Here is a 17,480-nt window from a genome sequence, read left to right on the forward strand (position 1 = left end):
ATCCCTCTTAGTAAGATTGGGTTCCTTAGGAAATGCTCCTTGGGTCAGAAAGCTAACAGTTCATGAAGAGCTAACTCTACAGAATGAGCTGGGAAAAAAGAGAATGGACAAGACTGGAATTTACAATTTCTAGGCAGGAAAAAATATAAACAGAAACAACTACCATTTGCTTCAGCTGTGCAATGTAACTAAAGTGAGAAAGCCCCTTCAGGTACCATAGAACACAGATTTCCTCCATAAAATTTTTACAAATCTTAAATGGTGAAAATCAGGTAGGCAGGATTGTTTCTCATCTGTTTCAAGCACCAAATTTTGCTTTTATTCTGAAACAGGATGAGCTTAAAGACAATCTGAGGCTTTAATTAGAGCCTTCCATGTATAAAAAAACCAATACTGCAAGTCACAGATTAAAAGAAGGAAAAATCCATCATTTTACTAAAAAATCCTCCTGCTCACAGGAAGAAGCCAAATCTGATTCAATTAGTGAGTCCTCCCTGTGGGCAGAGCAGTGCTGTGGTCATGGTGGGAAGGGACTTGACATGGGTGGACTGTTCTGATTTTCACCAACAGAGAAGGCAGAGGCTTGGCTTGGGGATGCTCGTGTTGGATCCTCTCTGTCAGAACTTGAAAGCCCAAGGAGATGTTTGGCTGTGGGTAAGGAGAAGGGTGCTCTGACACAGCATTGTCTGTGCATGTGAGCTTGCACGGTGCTGTTCTTACAGTCACTTCCCTGTGCTCTCCTAACACCTAATTAGAAGCTGAGCAATTAGCTCAAGAAGCCTTGTCAGAGTTTCCTCTGGGAAATTGGTGCCTTTAGTGTTACACAGACACGGTGAGTTGGGCTGAGTTCCCAAGGCTGTGTATATAACAGGAAAGCAGCAGATAGATGCCGTTTAATAAATCCCCTTGATGCCCTCATCTGCTGGATAATAACTTCAATTGACAGTTGATGTTTCCAGCTGTGTAAATTTTTTTAAATTGTTGTTTATGTTTCAAAGAAAGTTTATCCTTAATAGTAGAATCTTATCTTAGATCTTAAGCAATGTTTTTGAAATCACAATTTGAGAAAAAATAGGATGCTTTAGGGTTTTTACTGGCTCCAGGATCATGTAAATTAAACCACTCGAGGTGTACCTATTTGAAGAGTTCTTAAATTTGCTGTTTGTATTTTTAGGATCATTATGAGCTCCAAGGGAAGGAGTTAGCTTGTGAAAATAAAATCTCAGGCACCCCAGTGTTATGTTGCTGCCCATCCCTTCAAAGACACCTGTGCTCTTTGCCATGACAGAAGTCCCTGTATGCTGTTGCACTTACGGCAACTGTTCACAGACGGTTACATGCAAAGCCCATTGCTCTGGGGCCTGGCTGAGGATGTATCACCATCATCAGGCTCTTGGGGCACAGCTGTAAGGGATGGTGTTCATGATCTGCTCCTGCTTCTGCCCATATCTATTGCCCTGGCCTGTGGGGCCTGGTTGCTTAGGAACAGATCTGTGAGATGGCAGTGGCGTTTATCTCTGGGCCTTCAGCAGATAAAGAGTGTTAATTTGTAGTTCATGTTGTAGCTGACTTGCTCTGTGGTTTATTAAATCCAGTGTGTTTAACCAGTGTGTTCTCTGAAAGCTTTCATTGAGCTGAGTTTCCCAGCTGTATTAAAAGCTCGGCGCAGCGGGCATCAAATGTGAGCTCTCGGAGCAGGGCAGAGTTTAATACCACTGTGACATTTGGAAGAGTGTCTAGGGGAACGCACTGTGCCTCCATATTGCATTTCAAGAGCACTTCACCATTTGCCAGACTTTTTATTTTTCTTGAATTTCAGATTCCTAAGGAGGTTAGACTGAAAGGGAAGAGTTTTTATGCTTCCCTAAAATAACTGCTTACATCTCACTCCACGCAAATTAAAGCCCCCCCCCAACTTTTCACACCACAAATGTGCAGCAGAAAGAAGAAAAAAAGCAGAGAGCCTGACTCAGTACTGGGCCATACCCAGTGCTATTCCTCTGTCACTGTCTCCCTTTTCTACTCCAATCCCCAAATACCTCCCTTCTTGCTGCCTTATGCCCACCCTCACTTTCTCCAGGCCTCCTGATAGGGCAGCCAGCATTTGCAGAGCTCTTGGCTAGCACTCAGCAGTCAGACACAGCCACATGTGCCTCTCCTGTGGGCTGGGGAATGAAGAATATAGCTGGTTATGTCATGTGTAAAGCAGAGTCTCACAGATCCCATCTTGTGAGCTACAGCCTACTGCAGATGACAACAGGAGAAGGCTGGTTTGTGTGGCATCAAGGAGACAGCAAAGTAGCAAGGCTTATTATATTCTTATTTTCACTTTCATTTCACGGTTTAAATACCCACAAGGAACAAATTTGCTCTGCTTATAACAGTCTTTTTGAATGATAATATCATTGGAAATTTCATTTTGCCTTTGCACAAGAAGACAGCAGCTGTTTTCTGCAAGGCAGAGAAATTGTAATCTCTACAATTCTTCAATGCTATATACCAAAGGCTTTAGGATCTGTCATTTACTCACTGTGATAGGTGTTTGTGCAGTACTTAGCAGATTGACACTTGTTGTCTTGATACTTGTCTTTTTGGTGCTATTCCAATTTAAATGTTGGTAATAAAAATCCTACAATGCAAATGTATTTCAGCTCATGTAAAAGGAATGTGATCAGCAGCTCACACATGGGTTTTTTAACTGTTGTAATCAGAGGAAATGTTCTTAATGCATGCAAGGGCAATAGAATTTGATCCTGAAATGTCTAGATTTGCAATTTCTGAGTACTCAGGTGTGTGATTACTGGCAGGCTAAAGTGCTGTGTGAGATTGGGGTAGAAAGAGCTCCTGCCAAATTCTCCCAAATTTTCTTCTCTCTTCTCTGAGCAGAGAGGAATTGCATTCCCATGATGATGATATGTGCACTCCCACTGGAAATCAGCCAGGTGGGAAGAAAACAACCCCACAAAATGCTTTTCTGTGCATCAGCTGTCTCAAGTGGTCAACACATGTAGGGAGTTGAGCTGTGACATGGGACCTGTTCTTGCCTCCTGTGCAGATGGATGCATCCCCGAAATCATGTGAATTGGCACAGGTCGGTGTCAGTTGGGAGCTCTGCTCTAGTCCAAGTAGTATCATCTCTCCTTGAGCTTTCCCATGCCATATGGACACATCTGGTGGAGAAGCAAGAAGGGATTTTCTAGGAGCAGTGTGAGGGCTGGAGCAGCTCTCAGGGACGGCGTCTGTGTTTACTTGTTTTAGCACTTCATGGCAACCACAGAATTAGGGACCCTTTCTGGTGGATGATTGCAGTGACCCCAGGTAGATCCTGACATGCTGATGGGATAAGAGAAATAATTCAATCTGTGAGAACTTCACTGTGTGAACACAGTTATATGGAAACTCAAACAACTACATTTTCTGTAAGTGCAAATAATAATATCGCTGCATTGTTGCCTCACTGAAAGTGGCCCAGGTTCAAAGCAAGATTTGGTTATGTGCTTCAGGCAGTAGGGTTATGTGCTTGTACCAGATGGAGCTTTTAAATTTTCATCAGCAGGTTTATAAACACAAGAATATCCTTTTATCTGCCCCCAGCTCTTTTACTAATTAGCTGCAAATGCTGAACTTCAATTAGCATGGAGTGGAGGAGCAGATGAAATAATATACATTCTTACTCATGGTTATCCATCATGTGAGAATGAAAGAGACACTAGTAATGACTGTTTCAGTTGTTTGGGGCTTTTCTATTGGCTTTTTTCCCCTCCCTTTAATACTCAGTTGTATAAATGAGTGAAAATAGCTAAAAATAATGAGCCAGATTCTCTGGTGATGAAATTCTGTTGCAGGCAAAGAGTGAGAGTTTTCAGCCTTGCTCATCTTTGCATTGACTCCTGTAGGTGTTGGGCCAAGCCAACACAAGGGTGTGTGACAGCTGAGTTGTTAAGTTTGCCATGGAAGGATTTTACAAAGGAATTTATAAAACTACATTTTTCCTGCTGCTGAGAGGTGGCCAGAGAGGTCTGTGCTTTGAAGCAGCACTGCTGTGTGTTATCAGAGAATCCCAGCTTTCCTGTGGGGTGCAGGTGCATGGAGAGGCAAAGGGATTGATAAGTTGAATGCTGTCTTTGCCTTTAGCAGCATGTTCGCTGGCCTACAACATGGGCTTGTGTGCTCTGTTTGTGCCCCAGCTGAGAAGATCTTTCTGGACCCTGCAGGTACCCAGCTACTGTGCTTGTTCCCTGTGGTTTATAAATAATTCAGGAGATTTGCACCTTTCAGCAGCAATACCAGCTTTTTGGAGGGTATCGAGGAAGGATCTACACTTTCGCTGATAACTGTTAGGCAGGAAAAGGTTTGGATGTATTTTCAAACATCAGTCTTGGCACACAGTTGGAGAATGTATTGGAAAATTGTCAGGAAAGCTGAGGAAAGGCACAACTTTGTGAGGTATAGATTGGTTCTGGGAATTTTGCATCCAGCTTTTCATGTCATAGAATCATAGAGTGCTAAGGGGTTGGAGTGGACCTTAAAGACCATGTAGTCCCAACCCCCCTGCCATGGACAGGGACACCTTCCCCTAGATCAGGTTGCTCAAGGCCTTATCCAACCTGGCTTTGAACACTCCCAGGGCTGGTGCATCCAGACCTGTTGGAAATCTTGCCTTAAGAAGGCTTTGCTGGCAAAGTAGTCCACTAAGAGGATAGGGCCTACTGTTGGGAAATAGAGATGCATAAATCTGAACCAGTAACTGAAAGAAAACTGTTCTCCCAGTAATAATAATGGAATATGTTCTGGCTAATCAAACCCCAGAGTATTCCCCTGAGACACTTACTGGTCACTTCTTTGGTGGGTTGTGCTTCAGCAGAGGATGTCAGCTTTATGGGCCATACTGACCTTGCAATAAAATGCAGCAGAATCACTGAAGTTGGAAAAAACCTTTAAAATCATTAAGTCCAACCATAAACATCACATTGCCAAGTCCACCACTGAACCATGTCCCAAGTGCCGCATCTGCATGTTGTTTAAACACCTCCAGAGATGGTGACTCAACCACTTCCCTGGGCAGCCTGTTCCAGTGCTTGACAAACCTTCCTGTGAAGAAATTTTTCCTAATATCCAAACTAAGATGGTAGGAGAAAGGCAAAGCAGCATTGCAAAAGTCTCCCCTGATGACATGAAACCAGCAGAATTTTTCTCTTCCCGAGTCATGCAAGCTTGATATCTGTAGCTGAAGGCAGCTGCTGCTCTTTTACAAAATGTGGCTGTGAGCAGGAGGTAGCAAAAAGCCAGCACGACACAGGGGTCTGCAATTGCTACAGGAGTCCAAGTGCCACTTGATTGAATTATCAGAGATGCATGAGGCTTCAGTTCTAACTTCCCAGGCTGAGAGATTACTGAGGAAAAATGGACCTGTTCCCTGATTTGCTATTCTGATGTCATAGATCACTGTTCAAAGAAGGCCACCAAGCTTTTCTTTGTACTGCTTTGGAAGTGACACATTGCAAGGGGAGGGAAAGTTCTATTTAAAATTGCATAATCAGAGATGAAGTGAAATTGAAAAGAAAGATCAAAGATAGGAAGTAGGGACAGGAAGAAAGAGACGAGGTACAGTGTGGCTGCACAGGCAGCTTAATTTCATTTTAATGAATCTCTGCTTAGGAAGGGAAGGGTGGCTCTTTGTGTACCAGGAGGGAAAAACAGCCTTCACCACACTGAGACTCCCTTTGAACATGGTCTCCTACCAAAATGAAGGACTGCACTCTGCTTCACATTTCACAGAATTAGAAAAGACCAAGCTATTTTCTGCCTGCCTGCATCCTGCTTATGTAACTTGCAGATGACGGCTGTGCAACCTCTGGCTGAGCCCTGGAAAACTTCCTTGTCTGTGAGTCAGGTGCTTGGCAAACACTCTGGCACAGTGGACTTGGAGATGAGATTGCAGTCAGAGGCACTACCTGGGTACCAGACCCCAATTCAAGGTCTCTTTATGGAACTTCCTCCTCCTAGAAGCTTGCTGATCATCCTGGTCTCGTCATTGCCAAGTGGCCCTGTTGTGCTGTGTTAGTGCAAAGCATCCCCCTTGATTGCTCTGAAGCAGGAGAAAAACACAGACTTGTTACTCAGAGGTGTGGGTCAGCAGGGAAGGAGGAGAAGAGCTAGGCAAGAGTGAGTCCTTGGCCTTTACATAAATTTTATCCGTCGAAATTCCATGAGGATGTGGGGAGAGTGTTTAGTGCAGCGGGGCTGCAAAAGTGGGATTTCACGGGGAAGCACAGAGTCCCCTGTTGCAGTCCTCATTCTGAAGCGCTGTGCAGTCACCAGAACAGTGTTGGAGGCTGTGAATCTGGCTGAAGGCTGGAGGTCAGGACTGCATGTTACGCAGTTATGTAGGAGTAAAATTGAGAACTATGGAAAGGTAAGGATTAGACCAAGGGACAAGGGAAAAAACTGAAACAGATGCAGAACTGTCTCAGCTGCAAACCAGGCTTCTCAGTGGGTCAGCTGTCATCTCCAGGAGCAGCAGATCCCAGTTTCCACCTCTTTGGAAGTGTAACTGAGAGGAGCCAGGAGGTCTGTACCACCAAGTCCAGTCACTGCAGTGTCAAGGCTGGGACTACTGCGAGGTCCCCAGGTCAGCCCATCTTACATCAATCTGTGCAGGAATGCTCTGTGGCAGCCCAGCTGTGTTCAGAGCAGCACTTGGTTTGCTCCTGCAAAGAGCCTGTTTGCCAGACTTGCAGTGGGAGGGGGACAGAAAAAGTCTTTGCCACAGGGATGACCTGGTGACTAATGAGTTTCATTGATCCTATGCTTGCAGGAGAGAGCAATCCATCATCTGCAGCTCCTGTGAGCTGTTCTGCTGAAGGCTCTGAGGAAGCAAACGTGAGATGTTACCCAAAAGCAGGGCTGTGTGAGCCCTCCGAACCCAATGATGCTGTGCTCTCATGGACATATGAACGTGACAGTGCAGAAGGTCCCAGCATCAGGGACTCTCTGGATGGCTTCTACAACATGTACTGTAGCAAGCAGCCAGAGAGAAAGGATCCAACCTACGAGGCTGCCTCACGGTGTCTGTCACAGAAGATTTCAGAGCTGGAACAAAAGGATGGAACAAAATACGTGTCACGTTGCCTGCAAATGGCGCAGTTGGTCTTGAACAGAGATGGATGTAAGATCTTTCCAAACCACCCCCCTTCTGCTTGCTTTTCAAAGCCAGGTGAAGGAGAAGTCTTGTTGGAAACCAGAACGAGGACACCTGGACTCTCAGATGACATCCTGCAGTTCCTCTTGAAACAAACACAGGCAGAACGTAACCCTGATGGGTCACACGAGAAGTGAGCAAGTCAGTGGTTTGTTTCTGTCCTTGGAGCTTTGCTTTCACTCCAGAAAGAGGTGACTTTCTTAGAAAGACATTGTTCTCTGAGCACCACCTTCAACACCAGAGGCTCCATGGAGGGGTTCACCCAGAGCAGACCTTGCACCTTGGTCTCTGCAGGGCAGGACTGAATGAGGAACATCCATGTAACTGCTTGGGATGTGTTGACTAATTGGGAGGGGTGATGCAGTGTTTGTTGCTGGGACATCAATTGTGATAATTTTTACCTGCCAGGCTTTTAAATTGGCCTACATCCTTACCCCAGCTGAGCAGTGGTCCAGCCCAAGTTCAGTCCCTGTGGGCTGTGGATGGCTGTCCAGGTGCTTTTGGCTGTAACAGACTGTTTTGAGTGACCTTGGCATGGTGTGCCCCAGCCCTACAGAGGGAAGGTTTTTGTTCCATACCTGGCTGATACTGTAACACATTTGCCTCCACGGGGTGCCTGTTAGCTCTGTGTTTTTATATGCAGACATATGACCCCACAGATCATGATTGCAATGCCAGGTGAGTTCTTCTGACAGAGGCAGCGTGTGTGTGCATGAGAAAGAGAAAATACAGTTTGTGAGCATGTTTTCTGACAGTGCTGCTGTCCTGTTTACCAACCCACCATCATCCCCCCAACAACCTTCAGTTCCTTTCTGACTTTCGTGATGGTGCTAATGAGATCCCTGGGGGAATGTTCCCTTTAAAACGAAACAGATCTCTCTGAGCCCAAAGAGGCTGATGTCAGTCAGCAACAGAGCAATGAACCCACACACAGCCACTTAAGGTTTCTCGCTCGGAAGCCTCCCGGCTCGGTGGCTTCTTTGCTGCTTTCCTGCCTCTGCCAGGCAGATAAATGTCTTTTCCACCCACTGGCCTGTCCACTGAAAGAGGAGTTTGCTGTAGTGATGTTGTTTGCTGACTGGGGAGGCCATTCTCCAGTGTGGGTGTGAGTAGGGAAGCAGAGAGTGCCAGAGGAAGGGATGTGTTTGAGATGACAGCAGATGGGCAAAGGAGAAAGAAAGAAAGGGTGGTTGGGGTCTCAAAGATCAGCATCAATGTGGTTACTCCAGTACAGCCACACTGCTCACACCAGTTTTGGTATTGGATATCCAGTGTTTGCCAGCCCAGCTGCTGAGACCTCTCACCCACTCCCTCTCCACACTGGCCAGATCTCAGAGTGGGTGTTTGTGTTCCTGCATGTCACATTCCCTGCTGCAGTCCCACATAGGGCTGCTATTCCTGCCTTGCTGCCCCCGGCAGATTGGCACAGTGGCTGTGCTCTGCAGGTGTTTCCAGCAAAGGCAATGGAAATTTGGCTGCTGCCTTCAGTCAGAGCAGGAGGAGGCCCAGCTGGCTGCAAGTTATGGCCAAAGTCTTAGGATTTGGTGTAATCTCTCTTTGCAAACAGATTGATATTGGAAGTGCCTGGATTTGTTTTCCTGTCCATGAGTCATCATGGAACCAATACATTTGGCTTTGTGGTGGTCCTGCTTGGTGTGTTGCTTGCTTGCTTTTATGGCAGAGGTGTTGTACATGTGCTGGAGGGCACACAGAATACTGGGGCAGACCTTCAGCTGCTCCCCCAACTACTCAAGTTAATGGTGCTAGGGGGAAAAACAGAGTTGAGGATGCAGCATCATTTCTGTAGCAGCAAACAAATCCACAGATGCTTGTGTATCAAAATCCAGATGAAAGCACCCTGCTGGCAAAAACTGTAGAGAAAGGTCATAGCAGCTAGTTTAGCCATAGGTACAGCTGGGAAAAGGAAGCATACTCCTGAGTGTGCTGTCAGTAATTACAGTAACATCAGTGGCCCCTCTGCCAGCTCACATTGCTTAACCCCACAGAGCTGTCACAGCCATAAGGGCATTGGTACTGACAGATGTAGGGAGCTATTGCTAAGGGTGTACAGGGAAGAAGGAAGGTCTTCAGTGTGAATCAGATGTTGCTTTTAATTTTTTGCCAGCATTTATGCTGTTCCACACGGTTAAATTAGTTGCTGTGCAAAACCTCTGAGCTGCCATTTAAAGGGAAATAAACTCCCATGAAGAGAGAGATGGAGAAATCAGAGGTCTGCATCTGAATCCCTTTAGGTGCTGTATTTGGTTTGTTGATGAATTGGTCAGTGCTTTGGGTTAGCTCTAAAACCATCTGGTTTCCTGATCAGACTTGTTTTTTAAAGGAAATAAAAACCAAAGACATTCAATTTCCACAAAGAAAGCTTGCTGGAAAATAAGTTCCTGCTCTTTAGGGGAGACCTGCTGCTACTGATGTCTGAGACACCCCTACTGGGTTTTGATGGAAATGAAGCCCTGATTGACTCTAGTCTGACCCCAGAGTAGCCCTAGAGACACACGTGGGTTTCCCTACTCGCAACAAAACACGAGGTGTCTGCCTGGAGCCCCTCTGGGGTGTGCACAGGATGCGCCTCCTGAGGCCTTAGTAACCTGAGCTGCCATCATTTTATCCATTTTTGGAATGAGTTATAGCAAACATTGAGGGAGTAGCTGTTCATTTGTTGTTCAGTGTTTTCAGTGATGGCAAAATGAGGCCTCTGTAGTTTGGGAGATGTGTGTCCACACAGGAAGTTAACCTGGGGTCCCTCTGTGGGGAGATGTTGCTGCTTCACACCAGGGGCCAGAGGGGGATGGGGCACCTCCAGAGAGCTCCTGCTCCTTCTTCAGCTCCTCTGGTTCGTGGGCTGCACAACTGCCTTTAACGTCACTGTTTTCTCATTAGAAATGTCCGGTGCAGCAAGAAGACGCTCATTACTCTTGAACCCTTTAGGTACTGAGATGCAAGCAATGACAAAATAGAGAATAGGTGGCTGCTGAAAGAGCATGAAGAGAGATACTGGCAGAGGAAAGCATGAAACTGTTCAATTTTAAGGACCAACGTAGGCAGAACAGGCTGGATACAGCTGAAAAATTTGGATTATGACTCATATCTACAAATCTTGGCTGGCATCTTGCAGAGGGTAGGGTAATCTTGGTGCTGCTGAAACATGCAGTCTTTTGAGAAGTTTGAACCCCTCAGAATCAGGAGTGCCTGCAGTTCTGTGCGCTGCTCACTTCCAGTGGATCATGGATATGACTATCCATGGCTTCCTCAAGGTAAGACCAGAATCTTTTTGCATGGCAAGTACCAAGAGTGGTATGAAGCCCTCACAGAAATGTCCCATGTTCTGTCTATTTCTCCCATCCTGTGCAATAATCTGAGAAACTGAGTTTATTCCTGAGAGGTGAAGTGCCTTCCTCTCTCCATGGCTTGCACTTAGTTTTGACACTTGTGTGGTTTCAGCTCACCCTATCTCCCCAGCACTGCTGGTTCTCACCTCTGCTGCCAAAGCCAGCTGCTGTCACCTCCCTTCATTCCCCTGTGTGTGGGGACTGCTTTAGCAAAGGCATCTGGGGGCTTACACTGCAGAACAAGTCCAAGGGGTTTTTTCCTTCTGCTTGTTCAAGGCTCACGGCCGAGGAGCAGATCTCTGAGCCTAACTGAGAACAGCACCTGAAAACCTACACCACCTTTCAGGGCTCTGGGTATACAGGATCCCTCCCACAAGATCTTCAAGCAAGATGTGTAAGTGAAGTAAAAGATGGGGAATCACATCAGTCCCATAGGGTAAGACAAGCAAGGCCAAAATTGATCCACCATTGCCAAGGAGGAGGAATGCAGGACATGGTGAGGACTTGACAACCATGCCTCAGGGGTTTCCCTGCTGCGTAGCCCAGATCCAAATCCCACCCAAAGTCTGCTAGAGAAGTGTGTGCTCTGAGCTGGGTGTTTTGCACCTGAGCTGGACCAGCATCCCCAGTGTCTCAGAGGGGTGACTGTAGCGCTGCAGGCACTAAGCCCCTGCCCGTGCACACCAGCCACTGGAGCGGCCCTGGGGCTCAGCCTAGGACTGGGTCTGGCAGGCTGAGAGTGCTGCCTGTTCCCTTACATAAATGCCTGATCCAAGCTCTTCTGTCATCCCTGACGAATCCTGCTGCTGTTAAGTCATTCCCTGGGCTGGGAGCTGCTCCAGGACGTTTGGTATCAATGGCCTCTCTGCTGCTTACTCCGACAGCATTTTTATTTTGCCTCCCACACGGCTGCTGGTGGGAGGTGCTGATTCATGCCAGCGACCTACCCAGTCCTGGAGCCCCAAAGCAGCCAGGGAGAGCTGAGCTCCTCTCTCAGGTGCTGAAGCAGGCCTCAGTGAAGTGAATGGGGCCAGGGCCATTTACACCAGCAGGGGGTTTTTCCCCCGGAGTTTAAGGTGGTTTGGTATACTTGGATATATCAGGACATATGGTTGTTAAAACTGGTGTGCAACAGGCAGTATGCATCCTCTAGAAATGTGGCTATTTCATACCTGAGCACTGGTGATTTTGTGTGGGGCATATGTTTTCCCACAACACAGAAGTTCGTTTTAAAAATACCCTCTTCTGTAGGCTTTCCCTAATGACTATTTTTCTACACGCATCCATTAGGCAACAACATATGCCAGCATTTCTTCCTTAAAAGTAAAATCTGGCACATAACACACGGAGCATGAAATAATAAGATGTGATTAAAGCAGTAGCTGGAGCTAACCAAAGCCAGAAAACTCGTGGCTGAAAGGTCAAACCTTTTTTTAAATTGCCTTTGCAGTGGCCTGTTTGTTTGCAGGTGCTGGGACTTGGGAGGGAAAGTCTTGTAATGAAAGAACAACTGTCATAGAAAATTACACCGTCAGTTCGAGCCAAACAAACTTTCACTCGCATTGGAAGGTAGGTTCTTATAGTGGGAAATGTCAGTCAGCCTTAGGGCAGGTATCACCTTCCAGTGTTATCTGCACTGCTGTGAGAGATGAGCCAGGAATGATGCTAAATGGGTGCTAAAATCAGCACTTCCCGGCCAGAGAACCGGGATGATTCTGTAATTAAGCATACTGAGGTGGGGATGCTGTGCCCTCCAACACATTTTCAGTGTGACTTCCACCAATTAGTTTAAGTTGCCAGCAGCTTGTTTTGGGTATCTGAGAGCTTCAGAGAGAGTGAGAGGGCAGGGCATTTACACCCGCGGCTTTGTCTAACAGCAAAAGCTCAAACCCCTGCAATTAGAGGCTGAAACAATAATAGAGGTTTTGCATCTGTGGTCCAGGCTCCCTGTTTAAGAAACAACTCGGCACATGTTCTGTGAGGCCAGCTTGGTTTTGATCCTTGTTTTTGCATCTTCCCTGGGTCTGACTGCTCCCTGAGACAAGTCGAGCACCGCATGATAAACGTGTGAGTGCAGACAAGTCCCGTGGCTGGGTTCTGTCTCTGGGAGTGTTATTGCTGCTTGTCTGGTGCTCAAGAACAGACTGTTTGCCCGTGAATAACTGGGGGAAAAAATTATTCTGGGATGAGGAGTCAGACTGCTACTTTGAGGGCTGGGGGAGTCTTTCCAAAGGCAGCAGTGAATTAGGCTGAGAATGCAGTGGTGTGCTGGACAAGGGTCAGACTGATTCCTGTGCCCCTTCCTCCCGTTCCCATTGCCGTGGGGTGCCTCTGCAGCACCAGTGCTTGGTGAGGGGAGATGGTGCCAGCCCCCAGGCTGCCACGAGGAGGAAGAAATGAAGCTGATAAAGTGCAGACACTTGTCCAGTGTTTGAGGGCAGCAGGTACCCCGACAGCCCCGGTCCCAGATTGTCCTCAGAGCTACTCAGCCTGGGTGGGACAGTCACCTGCATGCACTGCTTGGCCAGCTTGGGTGCTGACAGGAGGTGTCCTCTTAACTTTGTTCCCAGCGTAACTTTGCCACCCAGGCCCATTTGAGCCGCAGTGTTCCCCCTGAGGCAGCCACCCCTCATGGGTGGGAACTGATTTTTCCCAAAGCCAGGGCATGACGCCCTGTAGGCTCAGTATGCCTCACCTGAGTGCTGGCAAAGCACTATGGCTTGCTCTTTCTCATATCCAGGGTAGCAGAGTCTCTTCCAAGGTCTCTTTTTCTGCTTTTCCTGTTTGGATCACCTTCCCACCATCAGGGTTACTAGACAAATTTACACAGATGGAGCATCTTCCTGGTATTTTCATTTCCCAGGCTGCCTTTAAGCTTAAGCCTCTTAAGCTTTTTTATAAGCACACAGCATTTCACACAAAGAGCCTAAAAGTCTTAAAATCAGGCTATGCAAAAGGAAAAAGGATATTCTAAAGGGAAGAGGTGCTAGCAAAATATCCTCCTGCATTTTGTAGGTTTTGCTCTCTCTTTCCTAGGCTTTTTTTTGCAACTGGGTTTTGTTCTTTGTGCCAGTGGCGATTCAAAAAAAGGTGATGGAAAATTTCTTGGGCAATTCCTTTTGCTGTGTGAATACTGCTGTCGTAAAATAGATCTCTCAACACTGTTTTCAGTCTGCAATTATGTGCAAGGGCATAACTGGATTTTTTTTCAGTACGTACATTGTTCAGTAATAAAAACTTTACTCTGAAATCATTACAGTCTATTGCAGAAATCTATATGTTTTTATCTTGCAAAATGGAAATTTGCCTCTGAAATTTCCATGACACTATCAGCCACAGAACAGTATTGTTCTTACCAAACAGAACCGTTGCTGAGAGTCAAAGTGCTATAAATATTTAAAGGAATTAATTACTAAATAAGCCAGAATGGTGCCCCAGTCTTTAAATATTAAATGGAACGTACACAGTTGACAAAAAGCAGGCAGAAACACTGAATGGGACAATTTAATGGCCTAAGTGTAATTATTTGCAGTGCAAAGGCAACTATTAAAGTCATTTTTGCTTAATGACAAGCAGTACTCAAAATACGAGGGCATAAGTCCACATTTTGCTTGCTGAAAGAGATTTCTATCCTGTTTTGTATTCTGATGCAGAAGCCCCAAAGTTCACCAAGGAGGTTAATTAACCAGTGTGAGTAAAAAAAGGGCAGGGGGTGTTGGGCAGGGATTGTTTAATGAAGGGCTTTCTTTGGGGCAGCACCTGGGTGTGCAGCTCAGCTGTGCCCAGCCTGCAGGGTGAGATGCCCCAGCAATCTCCAGCTTCCCTCTGGTCATCAGCTGCCTGGGAACTCCAGTCCTGCAGTGATGCCAGGCCTCCAAAAGCCAGCCCAGAGAGATGTGTTGGCAGCTCTTGGGCACTGTTTGTTGTCCAGGACTCCTGGTCTGGTCAGGAGGGTGTTGGGGTGCTCACACTTTCCCCCTTCTAGAGGAGGAGGTGCTTGGGGCTGTGGAGGTTGCTTCTGTTGTGTCTTGGGGTGACCTTATGATGTGTATCCCATATCGCTGCCCTATGCCCAGAAATTAATTATTGGCCTTTCTATGCCTCTGAACTGAGCCTGAGAGGGGGAAGAAAAAAACTGAGCAAAACTTTCTCAAAGCAGTTTGAAACTTGTTCAAGGTCACATAAAGATAGCAGCTTTTTTTTTCCAGCTGGGGCAGGGGAGCGAGGAAGCACCCGGCTTGCGGCTTTTCCAGTCAGCTTTTGGCCAGTTTTTCCAGTTTCTTGTTCTCCGGAGAGAGGCTGAGAGTTGAACTTTTCCTTCTCTGGAATTTCGGATTTTCTCCCTTTTCTACTGGACTGCTTGATTTCTGTAACATCAGAGCACATCGGGAGGACTTTCCACCGGGCACAGAGGGCCTGGCCCCGGCCCAAGCCCCAGCTCCGAGTAGACCAAAGGGAGGACTCGGACACTTTCCCACGTTTTTCCTCTACAGTGAAAGATTTTACCATTTAACATTATTTTCCTTTCCCGTGTGTTTGTTAAATAAATAGTTTTATCTTCTTCACTTTCCTTCGAGGAAAATTTATTTTTTCCCGAACCTGGTGGGGGGAGGGGTGGTTGTGCCTTCTCTCAGAGGATATATATTTCTAAATTTGGCCAAACCGGAACATGTTGTCAGCAAGGCAACTTGGTGACAGCTGAGATTGGGAGAAGGTTTAGTCATAGTCAGATTTGTAAAGCCATGAGTAATCATGTCAGGGCTTCTTGTGCCCCTGCTCAAGATCCAAAAGCTGCATTTTAGCTTGATGACCAATTCATCTGGAGAGGTCAGTTTTGACCTGGAGTCTAGAAGATCATTTTCTGACAGCCAATCAGGTGAGAAGTGGCAGCACAGAAAAAATGAAGCCTTATGACTGAAAGTCCCAGTGGTGCCTGCATTATTAGGCAAATTCCAGCTTTGTCTTACAGGGGGAAATCTGCCTGTTGTGTCCCAGCAGTGTCATCTTTCCCATGGAGACATTTACCAGTGGAATTGCAGGAGCTAAGTTACATTTACTGCCTGGAGCAAACAATGCCAGCAAGTCACTACTAGGGAAGGACTTAGGAAGTGGCACTTCATGCTGAATGCAGTATGGAAAAATTGTCCTTTGTGCCCCAGGCCCCTAAGTATGCTATTTATTTATTTATTATGTATTTTAAACTTATTTTTGTATTGCAGCATAATCTAGTTTTCTTCCATCTGAGCTAACAAACTGAGAGAAGGATGGCTGGGAGGAAGAGAGGTATGTGTCAGCAGCATATGGGAAAATTCTATGGAAAACCTGGGATGTTGGAGAAGTGGTTGTATTTATACTTGGTCTTCCCTCTCTTGCCTTTGTTTCAGCTTTGGCTTTGTTTTGGGTTTGGTGGTTTCTTCTCTTCCGTTCTGTAGCCTGTGAGTGTATCCAGAAGCCCTGAGGATTTATATCAGGTAGCACAGGGCTTTTTCCAAAGACCACAACAGAGTCTGTGCGTGTATTTTTCATATCACTTAACAGTTATGCCTTGTAGGCATATTTTAAACCTCTCTTCAGTTTGGCCATATAATATTTGTCCTCATTTCTGTGGAACAGATACATCACTGAAAAACAGGAGCTAGAAGGGTCCTGCATGGAAGAGAAGAGGGTTACAAGTGAACAAAATCTGCTTTTTTTTTAAAGAAGACTGAGAAAGACAATTCAAGAAGAGTTGGACTGAACTTTTAAGGTTCACAAACAAAAATACCCCATAAATTCTTCAGATTTTTTTATGAAGAAAGTCTTTGACACTAAAGACTAGAAGTCAGTTTCTAGCAGCTGTTTCTGCACTGCCTAAGAGTGCGTGGCATGAACAAAACCCCACAGTGTGAGGTGCTTTATAAATACAGAAAAGAAAAAAAGATATTTGCCCATGCTACAGAAATCACCCATCTGTACCACACAGGGTCTCTTCACAGCTCTTCTGTCTCTCAGCTGCAGCTCAGTGCTAAGGCCACAGGTGGTGACAGTCATGTTTCACTTTTGTGGAAGAATGACCCAAAAATGTATCAGCTGTGCAGCTCCATTATCCCTTAGGCTGCAGTGAGCACTGTGTGTGACAAGGTTTCTGAAAGTCAGTGAAACTGGATAGATGGTGGCCCTTAGGTGCAATTGTCTTTCTCCAGACCCATCCTCTTAGCAGCTTCTGAATGAAAGAGATGAGTTTGTTCATGAAATGGGCTGCAGTATTTTAATGCCATGAAAGCTAATTGGCGTCCACGAATGAAGATAATCCCCACTAGCACATCTAATTAGCAGAGCAATCCTCATATTCCTCATGCAGTCTCCTCTCAATTTAGAAGAAGCTCAGGCACAGAAATTTGCTTGTCATCCTTTGAAGTTCCAGCTTCTAGCATGAGCCAAATGTGTGATTTTTTTAAAGCGTTTGTATTTGAGAGAATCCCACAGGATAAATACTGTTTATTCATAGAGCAATAGATTGTCACAACATTGTGAGGCGGGTATGTCACTGCAATCAGAGTACTGACACATCTGAGAAAGGAGGTTGGGGTGTGCCACTCACAGCTGATCAAGTGAAATGTGCCTTTGCCTGCAGTAATCCTGATTTAGTGCACTCACAGCTCTCTCCTGATCTGCAGAGAAACTCATTCCAGCTGATACCTGGCTGTGAAAGTCCATGTGAAGTGACATTGCTTTGAGAACAGAGGCTAACTTAATCAACTGTGGGCAAGATGCTTGGATGCTCTGGTTTTCCAGTGCTGGCAGAAAAGTCTGTGCGATCCTGTTTTGGAATCCTACCCTGAAGACAGAATTGGATATGTTCCAGCCAGTTCCGTCCCTACTCCTGTCACGGATCTCCTGCAACACTTGCAAATCCTTGTAACCTGGAATCTGATCAAATCTGAAGGTGTAAA

The 17,480-nt window shown here is 46.0% G+C and overlaps 1 protein-coding gene across 2 annotated transcripts in view; it reads left to right on the top strand.

Moving 5' to 3' along the window:
• The window catches only part of SHLD1 (shieldin complex subunit 1), a 39,667-nt gene extending 25,863 nt beyond the window's left edge, over nucleotides 1-13,804 (top strand). Inside the window, exons 1-2 of one of the 2 annotated variants that reach the window (XM_048296552.1) lie at nucleotides 5,760-5,978; nucleotides 6,818-13,804. In XM_048296552.1, the coding sequence (XP_048152509.1) occupies nucleotides 5,837-5,978; nucleotides 6,818-7,338 (663 nt within the window). In that variant the 5' untranslated portion in view covers nucleotides 5,760-5,836 and the 3' untranslated portion in view covers nucleotides 7,339-13,804. Of the gene's footprint in view, nucleotides 1-5,759; nucleotides 5,979-6,817 lie in introns of those variants that run through there. The other variant, XM_048296551.1, reaches the window with a different exon arrangement.
• The last annotated feature ends 3,676 nt before the right edge of the window (nucleotides 13,805-17,480 follow it).

Source organism: Corvus hawaiiensis, chromosome 3 (assembly GCF_020740725.1).
Source record: "Corvus hawaiiensis isolate bCorHaw1 chromosome 3, bCorHaw1.pri.cur, whole genome shotgun sequence".
In the NCBI taxonomy this organism is placed as follows: Eukaryota; Metazoa; Chordata; class Aves; order Passeriformes; family Corvidae; genus Corvus; species Corvus hawaiiensis.